The 18,185-nt window shown below is 47.1% G+C and overlaps 1 protein-coding gene across 9 annotated transcripts in view; it reads right to left on the bottom strand.

Annotated features, from left to right (window-relative positions):
- The window catches only part of LOC112235039 (caskin-2-like), a 103,253-nt gene that overhangs the window by 53,415 nt on the left and 31,653 nt on the right, over positions 1 to 18,185 (bottom strand). For all 9 annotated transcript variants that reach the window (XM_042316330.1, XM_042316332.1, XM_042316333.1 and 6 more), the window contains one exon: positions 12,555 to 12,606. In XM_042316330.1, the coding sequence (XP_042172264.1) occupies positions 12,555 to 12,606 (52 nt within the window). The remainder of the gene's footprint in view (positions 1 to 12,554; positions 12,607 to 18,185) is intronic.

The raw sequence follows: 18,185 nt of genomic DNA, 5'->3' as shown, positions 1-18,185 counted from the left end.
TCCCCCCATCCTCATCCAGACAGTCTCTCCCCCCTCCTCCCCTTTTCTCTCTTTGTTGTTCAGCTTTATCTGTTTTGGGGAGAAAGGGAGGGGGGGTATTGGGTTAGTAAATAAAAAATGAAAGCCCCCAAACTGTGGGTGGGAGGATTTGCCCCCCCCCCAATCATGTTTTATGAGTGCCATGATGTGTGTGTGTTGTCGGGACATGCCAACACAAAGTGTGGCCTCTAGAGGTGACTCAGCTCAGAGGGGAAGAAGGACTCAACTCATCAGGCTGGTGAGTAACAGTGCTGCCTCCAGCACCACCGTCAAGTCCAAACACCACAGATATAAATCTCCCCTCTCACACACACACGCAGGTCCAGGCCGCAGCCACAGCCTGCAGTCACCACCATCCACATGGAGAGGAGAGAGGGAGGAAGCTGCCAGAACATAATATACCGTACAGCACCTAACCATAAATAACCAGACCAGAGACACGAGAGACGGCCTGCACTCTAGAGAGACAGCTAGTACTAGAGAAACAGCTAGTACTAGAGAGAGACAGCTAGTACTAGAGAGAGACAGTCTGTACTAGAGAGAGACGTTCGGTACTAGAGAGAGACGGTCGGTACTAGAGAGAGACGGTCGGTACTAGAGAGAGAGAGACGGTCGGTACTAGAGAGAGAGAGACGGTCGGTACTAGAGAGAGACGGTCGGTACTAGAGAGACGGTCGGTACTAGAGAGACGGTCTGTACTAGAGAGAGACGGTCGGTACTAGAGAGACAGTCTGTACTAGAGAGACAGTCAGTACTAGAGAGACGGTCGGTACTAGAGAGAGACAGTCGGTACTAGAGAGAGACGGCCGGTAATAGAGAGAGACGGTCTGTACTAGAGAGAGACGGTCGGTACTAGAGAGAGACGGTCGGTACTAGAGAGAGAGACGGTCGGTACTAGAGAGAGATGGCCGGTAATAGAGAGAGACGGTCTGTACTAGAGAGAGACGGTCGGTACTAGAGAGAGAGAGACGGTCGGTACTAGAGAGAGAGAGACGGTCGGTACTAGAGAGAGACGGTCGGTACTAGAGAGAGAGACGGTCGGTACTAGAGACGGTCGGTACTAGAGAGACGGTCTGTACTAGAGAGAGACGGACGGTACTAGAGAGACAGTCTGTACTAGAGAGACAGTCTGTAGTAGAGACAGTCGGTACTAGAGAGAGACAGTCGGTACTAGAGAGACGGCCGGTAATAGAGAGAGACGGTCTGTACTAGAAAGAGACGGTCGGTACTAGAGAGAGACTGTCGGTACTAGAGAGAGAGAGACGGTCGGTACTAGAGAGGGAGAGACGGTCGGTACTAGAGAGAGAGAGAGACGGTCGGTACTAGAGAGAGACGGCCGGTAATAGAGAGAGACGGTCTGTACTAGAGAGAGACGGTCGGTACTAGAGAGAGAGAGACGGTCGGTACTAGAGAGAGAGACGGTCGGTACTAGAGAGAGACGGCCGGTAATAGAGAGAGACGGTCGGTACTAGAGAGAAATGGTCGGTACTAGAGAGACGGTCGGTACTAGAGAGACGGTCGGTACTAGAGAGAGACGGCCGGTATTAGAGAGACGGTCGGTACTAGAGAGAGAGAGACGGTCGGTACTAGAGAGAGACGGTCGGTACTAGAGAGACGGACGGTACTTGAGAGAGACGGTCGGTACTAGAGAGAGAGTCGGTACTAGAGAGAGATGGTCGGTACTAGAGAGACGGTCGGTACTAGAGAGAGAGAGACGGTCGGTACTAGAGAGAGACGGTCGGTACTAGAGAGAGACGGCCGGTAATAGAGAGAGACGGTCGGTACTAGAGAGAGACGGTCGGTACTAGAGAGACGGTCGGTACTAGAGAGACAGTCGGTACTAGAGAGAGACAGTCGGTACTAGAGAGAGACAGTCAGTACTAGAGAGAGACGGTCGGTACTAGAGAGACAGTCTGTACTAGAGAGACAGTCGGTACTAGAGAGACGGTCGGTACTAGAGAGAGACAGTCGGTACTAGAGAGAGACGGCCGGTAATAGAGAGAGACGGTCTGTACTAGAGAGAGACGGTCGGTACTAGAGAGAGAGAGACGGTCGGTACTAGAGAGAGACGGCCGGTAATAGAGAGAGTCGGTCTGTACTAGAGAGAGACGGTCGGTACTAGAGAGAGAGAGACGGTCGGTACTAGAGAGAGAGAGACGGTCGGTACTAGAGAGAGAGAGACGGTCGGTACTAGAGAGAGAGAGACGGTCGGTACTAGAGACGGTCGGTACTAGAGAGACGGTCTGTACTAGAGAGAGACGGCCGGTACTAGAGAGAAGGTCGGTACTAGAGAGACAGTCTGTACTAGAGAGACGGTCGGTACTAGAGAGACGGTCGGTACTAGAGAGAGACAGTCGGTACTAGAGAGAGACGGCCGGTAATAGAGAGAGACGGTCTGTACTAGAAAGAGACGGTCGGTACTAGAGAGAGACGGTCGGTACTAGAGAGAGAGAGACGGTCGGTACTAGAGAGAGAGACGGTCGGTACTAGAGAGAGACGGCCGGTAATAGAGAGAGACGGTCGGTACTAGAGGGACGGTCGGTACTAGAGAGACGGTCAGTACTAGAGAGAGACGGCCGGTACTAGAGAGACGGTCGGAACTAGAGAGAGAGAGACGGTCGGTACTAGAGAGAGACGGTCGGTACTAGAGAGACGGACGGTACTTGAGAGAGACGGTCGGTACTAGAGAGAGAGTCGGTACTAGAGAGAGATGGTCGGTACTAGAGAGACGGTCGGTACTAGAGAGAGAGAGACGGTCGGTACTAGAGAGAGACGGTCGGTACTAGAGAGAGACGGCCGGTAATAGAGAGAGACGGTCGGTACTAGAGAGAGACGGTCGGTACTAGAGAGACGGTCGGTACTAGAGAGACAGTCGGTACTAGAGAGAGACAGTCGGTACTAGAGAGAGACAGTCGGTACTAGAGAGAGACGGTCGGTACTAGAGAGAGACGGTCGGTACTAGAGAGAGACGGTCGGTACTAGAGAGAGACGGTCTGTACTAGAGAGGTCTGTACTAGAGAGACGTCTGTACTTGAGAGAGACGGTCGGTACTAGAGAGAGACGGTCGGTACTAGAGAGAGACGGTCGGTACTAGAGAGAGGCGGTCGGTACTAGAGAGAGAGAGACGGTCAGTACTAGACGGTCGACTAGAGAGAGAGACGGTCGGTACTAGAGAGAGAGACGGTCGGTACTAGAGAGAGAGAGACGGTCGGTACTAGAGAGAGAGAGACGGTCTGTACTAGAGAGAGAGAGACGGTCTGTACTAGAGAGAGACTAGAGAGACGGTCTGTACTAGAGAGAGAGAGACGGTCGGTACTAGAGAGAGACGGTCGGTACTAGAGAGAGACGGTCGGTACTAGAGAGACGGTCGGTACTAGAGAGAGACGGTCGGTACTAGAGAGAGACAGTCTGTACTAGAGACAGTCGGTACTAGAGAGAGGCAGTCTGTACTAGAGAGAGACAGTCGGTACTAGAGAGAGACAGTCGGTACTAGAGAGAGTCGGTACTAGAGAGGCAGTCTGTACTAGAGAGAGAGACAGTCGGTACTAGAGAGAGACAGTCGGTACTAGAGAGAGGCAGTCTGTACTAGAGACAGTCGGTACTAGAGAGAGGCAGTCTGTACTAGAGAGAGACAGTCGGTACTAGAGAGAGACAGTCAGTACTAGTGAGAGACAGTCAGTACTAGTGAGAGACAGTCAGTACTAGTGAGAGACAGTCGGTACTAGAGAGAGGCAGTCGGTACTAGAGAGAGGCAGTCTGTACTAGAGACAGTCGGTACTAGAGAGAGGCAGTCTGTACTAGAGAGAGACAGTCGGTACTAGAGAGAGACAGTCAGTACTAGTGAGAGACAGTCAGTACTAGTGAGAGACAGTCAGTACTAGTGAGAGACAGTCAGTACTAGTGAGAGACAGTCGGTACTAGAGAGAGGCAGTCGGTACTAGAGAGAGGCAGTCTGTACTAGAGACAGTCGGTACTAGAGAGAGACAGTCGGTACTAGAGAGAGACAGTCAGTACTAGTGAGAGACAGTCAGTACTAGTGAGAGACAGTCGGTACTAGTGAGAGACAGTCGGTACTAGTGAGAGACAGTCGGTACGAGAGAGAGCAATCTGTACTAGAGAGACAGTCGGTACTAGAGAGAGACAGTCGTACTAGAGAGACAGTCGGTACTAGAGAGAGACAGTCGGTACTAGAGAGAGGCAGTCGGTACTAGAGAGAGACAGTCGGTACTAGAGAGAGGCAGTCTGTACTAGAGAGAGACAGTCGGTACTAGAGAGAGACAGTCGGTACTAGAGAGAGGCAGTCTGTACTAGAGAGAGACAGTCGGTACTATAGCTCTACAGGGTGTTTTGGAATAAGTGGTGCCACAGTAGGCATGTAGCACTTCCTGTCTCTCTACCAGAGGGAGTTACTGTACTGTGAAGGGAGGCTGAGGGGTTCTGCTGTGTCTGGCTACAGTAACCGACAGGGCCAGGATCATCTCTAAGAGTAATGGAATAGAATGAAAGAGAGAGGGAAGGAGAGAGATAGAGGGGGAGGAAGAGAGAGTATAATCCCTCTGTTCAATCCAGCAGTTTGACTGAGAGGTGATAAAATAATCTGACATTAAAAATGCATGTGTGAGGAGCATCTCTGCAAACAGCCTAGTTATCAGGACAGCTTCTAAAATCTAAATAAACCATGTCTGTCTATTGGTGGATAGGAAGCAAGTTTGCTCCAGTCCCAAGTCTATGGAGGGACCTCAGACTAAAGACAAAGGCCTACTGTAAAGACGGAGGCCTACTGTAAAGACAAAGGCCTACTGTAAAGACGGAGGCCTACTGTAAAGACAAAGCCTACTGTAAAGACGGAGGCCAACTGTAAAGACAAAGGCCTACTGTAAAGACGGAGGACTACTGTAAAGACGGAGGCCTACTGTAAAGACAAAGGCCTACTGTAAAGACAAAGGCCTACTGTAAAGACGGAGGCCTACTGTAAAGACGGAGGCCTACTGTAAAGACGGAGGCCAACTGTAAAGACAAAGGCCTACTGTAAAGACGGAGGCCTACTGTAAAGACAAAGGCCTACTGTAAAGACGGAGGCCAACTGTAAAGACAAAGGCCTACTGTAAAGACGGAGGCCTACTGTAAAGACGGAGGCCTACTGTAAAGACAGAGGTCTACTGTAAAGACGGAGGCCTACTGTAAAGACGGAGGCCTACTGTAAAGACGGAGGCCTACTGTAAAGACGGAGGCCTACTGTAAAGACGGAGGCCTACTGTAAAGACGGAGGCCTACTGTAAAGACGGAGGCCTACTGTAAAGACGGAGGCCTACTGTAAAGACAAAGACAAAGGCCTACTGTAAAGACGGAGGCCAACTGTAAAGACAAAGGCCTACTGTAAAGACGGAGGCCTACTGTAAAGACGGAGGCCTACTGTAAAGACAGAGGTCTACTGTAAAGACGGAGGCCTACTGTAAAGACGGAGGCCTACTGTAAAGACGGAGGCCTACTGTAAAGACGGAGGTATTTTACACATATCACAATGCAAATAGAAAGGTATCAAGTTTCATAATGCGATACTAAATACGGCTTACCTGGAGGCTTCTTAATGAATTTAATAGAGTATCATAGACTGATCTTACCATTATGTCAGCATACATAATGGAGTTACCGTGAGCTGTACTCCAGGGCTTCCTCACACAAAGAGAGTCTGAAGCAAGAGCACAAGTAGGGGAGACTAGACATGCAGGGAAAGAAACTGATATTTTGTGTGAATAAAACCAGCTGCTGAGGCCCAGACTAGGGATGAACACAAGTGCTGTCACGATACAAGAATTTTGACTTGGATGCTGATACCAGGTTTAGTATCACGAGTGGTGCAGTCTAAGGCACTGCATATCTCAGTGGTTCGATTCCAGGCTGTATCACATCCGGCCGTGATTGGGAGTCCTATAGGGCGGTGCACAATTGGCCCAGCGTCGTCCGGGTTTGGCCGGGGTAGGCCGTCATTGTAAATAAGAGTTTATTTATAACTGACTTGCCTAGTTAAATAAAGGTTACATTTAAAAACTCTATACCCAAACGATAACACGGCAAAAAAAGCAGAGAATGTGATTTTTCCCCGTTTGTTCGGCTTTTTAAAAGATAAACTAAATGAGATGTTCTAAATCCACAACAATGACTAAACCACATCACAAGATGTTAATATGTTTTAGTGTAGATACCCTTTAATTCAAGTGCAGACGCTTAGCACTGTTGTTTGGTTAGCGGTGTTTCTGTAGCGCATGTGTGATGGAGTTTGCAAAATGATTGATTCTGCCAGGTAGGCATAGACTACTGGGAAAAGCTTTCCATCTACCACACGGTTATCATTAGCATCCATAATGGTTACACAAAGTGATAGACATACGAGCACCGCACACAGACAGGGGCATTCCTGTGTCGTTGCCTCTTCAGAAAATTGCATGGAATACGAATCCCTGATGCATTCTGGTCATGTGTTATGATAATAGAGCATTTACTAATTTGCCCAAGTTAAGTTCAATATATTTAGTTCATTTCCAAACGTGAGACACATTTGATAGAACCGAAAGTAACAACATTTGAGTACCGAACCGTTTTTCATGTTGTAATATTGAGTACAGAAGTGTTGGTGAACCGCATCCCAAAACACTTGATTTGTGCTTCTGAAAACACTTCACACCTCTGTGAGAGTCACACACCAAGCAGAATATGCACATACACACACCCTCCCTCTCTTTCGTGAACCTTCAGTTGAGATCTCTCTAAACCTAGATGAAACCCGTGTGACGTTGGTCTCATTAGGCCTGCCTTAGGGCCACTTAACCCAGTGAATCCTGCCTCTATCCTCTGAGGTAGAGCTTGGTTTCCTACCCTAATGCAGCAGGGTTTATTTGGGCCATGGGGTGGGGATGTATTAAGTCACTCGGGGGCCAGGGGCTTTACACAGAGCCCAGCCATGAAAGAGGGACGTCAGGAGAGGGAGAGAGGGAGGTGAGAGGCCGGAGGTACACAATCCCTCCTCTGTCCTTCCCTTCAATTCTCTCTCCTGTTCTCCCCCTGGCAGGACGTGAGAGTCCAGAAGAGAGAAAGGCCCTTGAAAAGGCTCTGTGTTCAAAGCACGCAGGTCTCTCCTCTTGTCAACCCCACCGTCTCCCCCTCTTCCCCTCTCTAGAAGAGAACAGGGACACCTCTTACCTTATCACTCATACCACTCCAATGAAAAAAAGAGAGAAGGAAGGAGAGACAGAAAGAGAGGATGAGAGATATATTTATGGAGGGAGATGGAGAGGGTCTGACCTGTCTCCAATCAGGCCCCTCAGTACCAGGTTGGAGTGCTGTCATCCCTGCAGACTGGAGTAGTATATCGCGCACACAGACAGACAGACAGGCAGGCAGGCAGGCAGACAGACAGACAGAACTCCACACTGCTCCCCAGCCAGACCAGGGACAGTGAGAGAGTTACAGCCTCTCAGAGCCAAGGCACCATCCTGTCAAATGACATTCCTGCTGATAGTGTCACATTCCCCAAGGTGACCTGGCCAGTCTAGTATCTCTCTGTCTATCTGACTGGCTGGCTGGCTGACTGACTGAGAGGTCAGAGGCTAATAACTTCCTTCCAATCTGGGCTGTGTGCTAATCGTTTCAGCAAACAGAGTGGCCTGGCCTTGGTCATCGAGGCTCAGCATCAATGCAGGTGGGCCCTATAGCTCTGTGTAGTATAGTAGTAGAGCCAATGAAATGGCTCGGAAACACGGGAACTAAGACATCACTTTTAGATACATTTCAATGGTGAGGTCTTTTTTGGAAGCCTTTGGTATCTTTCCTATGTTCCTTTATAAGTCAATGGATTTTATATGACAGTACAAGACAGTACGACAGTACAAGCCGACTGAATGAAAACATTTACAGGGAGTGCAGGTTCAGACACACTGTTTCATTCTCTTAAATATACAGTCTTTCAAACACACACACACACACACACCTTCCTCCCACAGGGAGCTGTGTTGACATACACTTCTAACATGCATGGATGTCAGCTTCTATGGTAGTTTGGAAACAGAGCAGGCTTTCTGTCCAGCTCTCAGAGGGAGAGTTAGTAGTGTACAGTCCTCTCCTGCCAGGGTTGGTTCTTTCCCTCCATTGCTTCAGATGACAGGGGTGTGTTGACGGGTCCTGGCAGTACTGCCCTCTGTGGACACACAGGCCAGGGATCCAACCAGTCCCCCACAGACAGGCACAGCCATTCAGCCCAGGCCATTCCAGTGCTGCTCTCCATGGAAACTGCACCCCAAACACAAACCAAAAGCTGGAAAAGTTCATGGAGACTCAAATACTAATTTGTCTCACAGGGTTGCAGAAAAGAGACCCTTTAATATATTACAGCACCAGTGTTTGTTCAGCATGCCTTTCTCTGACACACACACACACACACACAATCTCTTTCTCTCATGCATGCTAGCACATACACGGAGAGAGGGCAAATAGTCTACGGAAATGGGATGAATGGGCGCCAAGCACACTCTCACAGCCTCACACACACACCTTAATAACAGTTGCGTGAGCTGACTAGTTGGACAGTTTATTAGGTACACCACCCATCTCCTACAGACAGTGAGTCACGTGGCCGTGGATGACTTTATAGAGCAGGCAGACAGGCACCAAGGAATTGAGTTACTGCTTGATTAAACGTTAGAATGGGTAAAAGGGACCTAAGCCAGAGTGTGGTATGATCGGTGGTACCAGGCACATCAGTTCCAGTCTCTCAGAAACGGCCACCCTCCTGGGCTTTTCACACACAACAGTGTCTAGGGTTTACAGAGAATGGTGAGACAAACAAAAAACACCCAGTCAGCAGCAGTGGGATGAAAATGGAAAGAATTGTGCCAACAGGCTTATAGCGGCGCAGTACAACAGTGGTGTGTAGAACAGCATCTCGGAACGCACAACTCGTCGGTCCTTGTCACTGATGGGCTATTGCAGCAGACGACCACAGAGGGCTCTACTTCTATCAGCTAAAAACAAGATGACGCGGCTCCAGTGGGCACGCCTTCACCAACACAAAACATTGCCTGGTCCGACGAATCCCGGTTCCTATTGCGTCATGCTGATGACAGAGTCCGGATTTAGCATAAACAGTATGGGTCCATGGCCCTACCCTGCCTGGTGTCAATGGTACAGGGTGGAGGGGGAGGTGTAATGGTGTGGGGAATGTTTTCCTGGCACACGTTAGGTCCCTTGATACCAACTGAGCAATGATTCTATTCCCTAAAGAATTCAAGGTGTTCTGGAGGTAAAGGGGGGTCCAACCCAGTACTAGATGTGTGAAGCTAATAAACTGGCCACTGAGTGTATATCAACCATGTCCACGCCTACAGTAAGGGATGAGTAAGACCCTTTCATCATCCTCTCATACAGGTCTTCACCTGAACAACATTCATAGTACTACATACTAAAGAGCCCAGTCATATCCCCCCTCACTACTGCCAAGGCAGACTGAACACTTTCCATGATTGCCCAACAACAAAGTGTTCTAGAAAAACAATCAGCCCACAATATACATGAGTGATTACTGTTGTAAACATAATTGCTGTGTGCTGTGCTTCAACATGATCGCGTATGGCCTACTAATGGAGCGCTAGACTAAGCTATAGGATATGAGACTGAGCTGTAGTGATAAGATGAGGGGTCGGGTTCCTGCAGTAGTATAGTCTGTGTTTAACGCTAGAGAGAAAAGCAGAGCAGTGCCAACAGCACTGATGAATAATGAAAGACCTTTCCCACCACTTGAAATTCCATGTCCCCACGGGGCCCATTACAACCGAGCAGCACACACACACACACACACGCAGCCTGAGGAACACACAGCAAGACACAAATTAACACTCTTCCGACATGCTAATGTTGAGCCCCACATACACTATATAGTATATACAAAAGTATGTGGAAACCTTCAAATTAGTGGAATGGGCTATTTCAGCCGCCACACCCATTGGTGACAGGTGTATAAAATCGAGCACACAGCCATGCAATCTGCATAGACAAACATTGGCACTAGAATGGCCTTACTGATGAGCTCAGTGACTTTCAACGTGGCACCGTCATAGGATGCCACCTTACCAACAGGTCCGTTCGTCAGATTTCTGCCCTGCTAGAGCTGCCCTGGTTAACTGTAAGCACTGTTACTGTGAAGTGGAAATGTCTAGGAGCAAAACAACTCAGCTGCGAAGAGGCAGGTCACACAAGCTCACAGAACAGGTCCGCCAAGTGCTGAAGCCCGTAGTGCGTAAAAATTGCCTGTCCTCGGTAGCAAAACTCACTACAGAGTTCCAAACTGCCTCTGGAAGCAATGTCAGTACAATAACTGCTCGTCGGAAAGCTTCATGGCTGAGCAGCCGCAAACAAGTCTAAGATCACCAAGCGCAATGCCAAGCATCGGCTGGAGTGGTGTAAAGCTCACCGCCATTGGACTCCGGAGTAGTGGAAACGCGTTCTCTGGAGTGATGAATCACGCTTCACCAGCTCGCAGTACGACTACGACAGATGAATCTGTGTTTGGCGGATGCCAGGAGAATGCTACCTGCCCGAATGCATAATGCCAACTGAAAAATTGGTGGAGGAGGAATAATGGTCTGGGGCTGTTGGTCATGGTTCGGGCTAGGCCCCTTAGTTCCAGTGAAGGGAATTCTTAACGCTACAGCATAAAATGACATTCTAGACAATTCTGTGCTTCCAACTTTGGAGCAACAGTTTGGGGAAGGCCCTTTCCTGTTTCAGTATGACAATGGCCCCATACACAAAGCGAGGTCCATATAGAAATGGTTTGTCAAGATCGGTGTGGAAGAACTTAACTGGCCTGCACAGAGCCCTGACTTCAACTCCACTGAACACCTTTAGGATGAATTGGAACGTTGACTGCGAGCCAGACCTAATCGCCCAACATTAGTGTCCGACCTCACTAACACTCTTTTGGCTGAATGGAAGCATGTCCCCGCAGCAATGTTCCAACATCTAGTGGAAAGCCTTCCCAGAAGAGTGGGAGGCTGTTACAGCATCAAAGGGGGGGACCAACTCCATACTAATGCCCATGATTTTAGAATGAAATGTTCAATGCGCAGGTGTCCACATACTTTTGGTCATGTAATGTATCATCAAGCCTTCAACTCTGTTTCCAGCCATGTTCTTCCTCTCTGGTAATTCCTGGACTCGGACGCTGTCATCACTGCATTGAGTTGTGTGGCAGCTTTTGTAAACACTCCCATCTAAATCGGTCACAGTCCCGCCCACTACGCCAGACAAACCCCACCCCTGACCCCTCAGGCTCTGCCTCTGAATTCCCTGCCCCCCCCGGCCCCTGAGAGCTGACAAAGAGAGAGGAGGGGGTTGGAGAAGATGCATAACAAGCAGTAAACCATGGCCAGAGCCTGGGGCCTGGGGGGGACCTGGGCTCTGATATATGGTGAGCCAATGTCCTGCTCTCTGGACCGTTTTACAGCCATCTCAGAGGCATGGCTTATCTAAAGGTCTCCCACTGTTGTCTTGGCTCTTCTCTCCACTTGTGTTACTCTGTTTATTTAGGCTGAGTGAGGGGGCACCAGTAGTGTCTGTAGAGGGGGAAGGCTGTTTGGATGGATGTGGGAGAGCTATAAGAGGTAGTTATATTTGGATATCTCGGGTGTGCTAAGCCTATCGGACTCAATCTGAACTCAGACAGTCTAACTGTAGACTTTGCCGAGTTTGCATGATCTACTGCAGAGTTTGCATGATCTACTGCAGAGTTTGCATGATCTACTGCAGAGTTTGCATGATCTACTTTTTGACGAGTTCATATTCTACAGAGAGCTGAGCGACTCTTTAAAAAAGCCATGCTGCACCAAAGGATCTCACCAATGTCATCAATGTGCTGCTCTATCAGCTACTGAGAGCAATTGTGAAAATTAGTATGGCTCTAGCAGCCGACAAAAATATCTGCGATGAAAACTCACCACCCTGTGAAAAGGGAAAAAGTGAGAACTTTCATATGGGATCCAAGTCCCTCTACAAAGAGAAAAATAGATGAGGAGAAACTAGACCTATGCTAATAAGCGAGAGGGGAACATTTTTACAGTCAGCATTTCCACTGGCAGACAGGGTAACTGGGGGGTTAGTAGACTGTGGTGTGTCTGCTTTTGGGCAAGAAGCAGTAGTAGAAACAACAATTAAATGAGCGTTTTCAGCAATGACACCTTCGCTTCTCCTCCAGACACAATTACCAGTTAGTCTGCTTTGGCTGACTTAGCAGAAGGCCATGATTCAACCCAAGGCAAACTAACGCAGGGTGTTTATCACAAGCCAAGACAAGACGCATTGAGCTTTAAAATCCCAGCACTTGTATGTAGAAGCTACACAGTAGAACTACTGTTTTACAGATACAGAAAGAGCAGCTTATTGGTAAGCCATCTTTAATTTTTAATATTTTTTTTACAGATGTTGTCAGTCAGTTCTTTAGGACAGTGTTATCATCATCACACACTTACCCATCTCCATCCTGGTAGTTGACGTTCAGTCTCTTCGTGGAGCCCAACAACTCTGCAAAAACACAAGACAGAAAATAAATCAACATACGTTCAGGATATTTTTAGAACAAACACTGTGCTACTGGTTAACCTAGAAACTATTCACTTAAGCCTGGAGGGAAGTGTCTTCATGGTGCATCTTCAGTTCATGGTTTATAGTAGTATACTGGATTGGCTTGCTTTTGGGTTGTGCAAAATCTGGAGGTTGAGCATTGTTTTACAGATCTATTATTAGTTCACTCATGATCATGTGTTTGCTTGAGAGCTCAAACCATCTCCATGTTCAACAAGATTATCTGTGGGAACCAACTCAGTCATTCTAAAAGATTATAGAGCATCTGGTTCTGGAAAGGCTGAAGACCTGCAGGCCACAGGACTAAGAGATCCTGGTCTAGATACTCACCCTGATAAGTTGCTACCATGTTGTTGTCATGTTTTGTTGCTACCATGCTGTGTCGTCATGTGTTGCTGCCTTGCTATGTTGTTGTCTTTAGTCTCCCTTTATGTAGTGTTGTGTTGTCTCTCTTGTTGTGATGTGTGTTTTGTCCTATATTTATATTGTATTTATTTTATTTTTAATCTCAGGCCCCCGTCCCTGCAGGAGGCATATTGCCTTTTGGTAGGCTGTCATTGTAAATAAGAATTTGTACTTAACTGACTTGCCTAGTTAAATAAAGATTAAGTATATTTTTTTAGAGGGCTACGGGGTCATGGTTCAGGGTTTAAGGAGAGAGCGACAGACAGTGGAGTGGAGACTCCAGCTAGCTCACCCACCAGGCCTCAAAAACCTTGTGGGTGAGCTAGCTATCCCAAACAAACTGTCCATGATAGATCTGTCCCTTTCTCTCCGTCTCTAGAGGCAGTTCATTAGCCTCTGACCCCAGGCTGACCTCTGTGGCCAGGTCAGGAGACAATACACTGTTCAGAGAACAGGGGGGAGGAGACCTTGTTGTGTCTTTTGATCTTCTGATAGAGATGCCTCTCCATCATCCTAGTGTGGCTTTGGAAGAAAAAATGTCACTGGACACCACAGGGACTCATATGGTGCTTTTCCATCTAGAGTTAGCCCCACACCGGGAGTCGCCAGTGTTTTATGTTAACGTAACCTCTAATTATTCTGTTTCCATCAGGACTGTGACACTAAAAACTTGTGACGGGCAACAACCTCTGCATCATTCAAGAAGACTGTTGCTTTGTCATGGCCAAGTGAGACACGGGTGCTGGCCCACGTAGATGGAAACAGAAAAGTCTATGCCTTTTGGGTAAAACACTGGGGTAAATCCTCATTGGAAATGTGCCAACTTACTACAGTCATTATGCCCTCCCAAGACGTGATCAACCAATGACGGGGTCGTTCCCTTGTGTATCTCACTGGCCCTGCTGACACCCCAGCTCTCTTTGACATCTTTCATACAATTTCTCCAAACATAAGCACAGACTCACCAGTTGCATGTGATAAGGAGCACATTCTTATCAATTCTGTGAATTCCAAACAAGGTTTGTGCTTTGTAGAGTCATGCAGCTTATGCCCTGCGTTCAATCAGCATGTCAGTGTGATGCCACAGTCATCGTCCCTGACCTGAAAATAGTCACTCATTTCACAGCAAGGTCATTGAGACTATGAATCACCACCACTAGCGGTAGATATACAGTTTAATGTCAGACACTAAGCATTTGTCATCTGATGAAACAGTAATGGAGGTCTGTGAGGCAGAGCTCCATCCATGTCAGCTGGTCATAAGATAGAGTCTGCACTTGTGTCCTGGTCTCCCATGGCGTCTGAAGATGGGTCAGCCGCTGTGAGGGTCACTGTTTGCTATGAGTTCAGCGAGGTCAAAGGGCAGGCCACAGGGGGGTAACACAGAACCGAGTGGGAAAGAAGTTCCAGACACTGGATACACCCACGGTGTGGAGACATGGCGACAGCCCGTCTTACTACTGCTCATTATGTCTGAGCAGGAGGCGAGCAAGGCCAAGGTAGCCTCAACAGCCCCAAAACAAGTGCTTTGAAGTGAGCTTCTATTCCAGATCTCTGCTACACAGCCAGTTTCCCCTTGGGGATCTCTGTGGCTCTTTGATTATGACCTCAATTCCATAATTAATTAGATGTATCAAACATTGCGTGTCGCAGTAAAGTCATGGGAACACAAAGAAATCTGAACACTTTGCTGGCCGTGTAACCAGCACACACTGACATCAAACCCTCATGTGACTGACAGGATAGGCTGCCTGGCCTTGTCTTCACTACAGGAGCCAGTCTCTAATACTGAATATTGCAGCAAATTGCCCATTGAAGCTTTCATCTGCTGAAAATTTGTTAAAAGTTATTTTTAATGTAGTTTATGGAGAGGGAGGAAAGCACCGCCTGTTCGGTTACAACGTTTTGAGGACTCCATATCTTTTTTACATTTACAGCTGAAAGTATAACATACCATAGATTTGGTACCGCAAGAATGATAGGCAAAGGGGAGATTTTGCTAAAGTCTGCACCTTTGAGAATTCTGTCTTGGAACAAGTTCACGGATTCAAGTCGCAGCCTGTGTCTCTGGTGCGACTGGCAGAAACAGAATCTGTTGTAAAATATCAGACTAAAATTAGACAACCACTGTGAGTATCAAAACTATGATTATATGTTCTTCCATAAAAGAGCAGGCAACGCCTCAAAAATCCATTTTGTTTCTGGGGCTCAAATGACTGCACTTAGGTCTAGGCAATGAACATACAAAGGTTCAGGTCATAATTTTCCTTCTGCACTCATTGTGGTGTAGAACAGAGACCAGGCCACCATAATCCATCCAAAATGTGAGACAGGAACAGCTCTGTTACAGAAGAAAGAGATTTCAAAAGTAGGCCTTGTCAAAAACTGCTCTGTGAAAAACGTCAGCAGTCACATCATGCCATATTCCCTGCCGTTTGACTCAATGCCCGAGATTCAAGCTTTACGTTGCAATAAAGAAACCCTGATAGCTTTAAAGGACCCTTTAAAAAAAACGCCACATCTACATCTTCCAGATGAATTGTGAGTAAATCCATATGGCTGTTTAGTATGGTTTTAAATGGCTCGATGGCTGGTTTTGGTCCAACACTACTATGGTATCTGCCTGTCGCAATAACAGGACTTACTGTGACTGGCATCACTCAAACCAGTAAAAAGAGGACCAATGCCAAGATGAATATACATCCCTTCACATCCCTGTTCCCGAGGACATATTATACTGAAATAGTGACCAATTAGGTGAACTACAGTGGTGGTTTAACAGCTGGCCATCTTCCTCCTTGGGAGCTGAACCAGTCAACGAGGAAGCATCTTGCTTGGATGATTAAAGGGCTGAAGAAAGCCCTTTCCTCCCCTCGCCTTATGGAGGCCTGATTGTTTAGCATCTGAGACAGAGTGTTTGATCTGGTGGCACTATTTGAAGACTCAAGAGTGTCAGCGGAAACCCTGGGTCCACAATCAGGCCTGGTGGATTCCAGCGAATTCATAGCTCCGCTGTGCTCCTCGGACTCTCACAGGCCTGGCACTGGAACACAGGAAGCTGCATGCGGTATGGCTAAGGAAGGAACGGGACCTGCAGCGTCTTAGAGCCACACTTACTACACTTTATGTAAAAATACAGTCAGCTACACATATTACCGAAATGTAAACTTGCGTACTTGCTACGTCTCGACCGCTACCTTCAGAGGTAGAGCACGACACCCACCAAACAGTTACCCCCCTGGAAGCAGAGCAGTACAAACAGAATAAATGGTAATAGCAGAGCAATGTTTTTGAATATATGAGACTCGTTTTATTGAGAGTTCACCTAGATTTTTTTTATATACCTGGAATGTATCCCTGTTACATTCTAGGGATGAGTATGAGTAATTGATTGCTCGGACAGAGGTCAAAACTCAATCTTTAACCAGAGATAAAATAAAACAATTCAATCCAGGGCAGGCCTTCTATTCTAAAAAAATAGCTTGTTCTTTTTATTCTCGAAAGAAAATCATGTGAGTACTCGAACAGTCAAATAATGACAAATGGCCATCCTTATTACATTCTGAAATTGTCGCAGTAGCTGCCGGCTACACTGAGCCACGTAAAACTATGGAAGCCCATCTCCACAGAGGCGAGGAAATAAACCCCTTAAAATGGTAGCATACACCGAATCACATGTAACTTATATATTTGCATTAGTATACGCATTAAAAGTCCCACTGCAAAGTTACACCTCACTTTTCTTATTTCTCAAGTTATTACATAAAACCAAATAAAAAAGTTACAAAACTCCAGTAGCCTACTTCCCTGAGAACATGCCGAAAAGTTGTATTTTATTTAGTTAAAAAAATAATTTCCCCACTTTCGTGGTATCCAATTAGCAGTTACAGTCTTGTCTCATCGCTGCAACACCCATACGGACTCGGGAGAAGCAAAGGTCGACAGCCGCGCGTCCTCCAAAACACAACCCAACCAAGCCGCACTGATTCTTGACACAATGCCCAGTTAACCCGGAAGCCAGCCGCACCAATGTGTCGGAGGAAACACCGTGCACCTGGCGAGCGTGTTAGCGTGCACTGCGCCCGGCCCGCCACAGGAATCACTAGTGCGCGATGGGACAAGGACATCCCTGCCGACCAAACCCTCCCCTAACCCGGACGACTCTGGGCCAATTGTGTGCCGCCCCATGGGTCTCCCGGTCGCGGACGGCTGTGACAGAGCCTGGACTCGAACCCAGAATCTCTAAACCACTGCGCCGCTCGGGAGGCCCAACATGCCGAAAAGTTGACAAAACAAAAAGGAAAACAGACGAGGTACTACAGAGCAAAGAGGCATGATTTTATTTTGTTTTGAGCCCACGGCAAGGAGGCACCAGAGTATGCCGTGCTAACAGGTTCCTACTAGATAACACAGCCACAAAGTCTGAAGAGCATGAGGATGCAAACGTTGGCCGGCTTGAGCTAGATACCAAGCTTTTTTAAATATTTTTTTTTATATCAAATCAATACATAAAGCACATGAGGGAACACAAGCCTACATAGATTACAAACAATAGACAATCGAGCTAGGGGGTACAATATCACATTACAATTACACAAGGACCTTAAGGGACATGCATATACATACAATTCTAACAGCTTTTTTGTTAGTAGAGCATTTAACCGTCTTAAAATACAGTTCAATTTATTTTTGTAGGGTACGAAAATGTGGTTTTCTGTTTGTAAATTTACATTTGTGTATATGAAATTTGGCCAAAAGTATAATGAAATTAATTACGTAAAAATGATTGCTCTTATTTCTATTGTATGTAAAGACTCCAAACAGTACATCTCTCCGCTAGATACCAAGCTAGCATACGAACTCTCTCCATATGACGTTGCTAAATAGTGCATTGTGGGTAGTTTAGAAGATATCCGGAAATAAGTTCATAATTAATAACCCAAAAACATAACTATGTTTGTAGCTATAGGTAACCAGATCATGACTACAACTAAGTTACTGTGTCTTTGACAACACTGTGTTGTTACGTTGGTGAGTAAAAACTCATGCTTCCTACCCTTTGCACATACATGCTTGTGAATTGTTGCATTATTCAAGAGAGTAATATGGTTTGG

This window comes from Oncorhynchus tshawytscha, unplaced genomic scaffold (genome assembly GCF_018296145.1).
Source record: "Oncorhynchus tshawytscha isolate Ot180627B unplaced genomic scaffold, Otsh_v2.0 Un_contig_635_pilon_pilon, whole genome shotgun sequence".
Classification (NCBI taxonomy): Eukaryota; Metazoa; Chordata; class Actinopteri; order Salmoniformes; family Salmonidae; genus Oncorhynchus; species Oncorhynchus tshawytscha.
The sequence above is the reverse complement of the archived record's forward strand: the minus strand, read 5'-3'. Positions and strand labels throughout refer to the sequence as shown.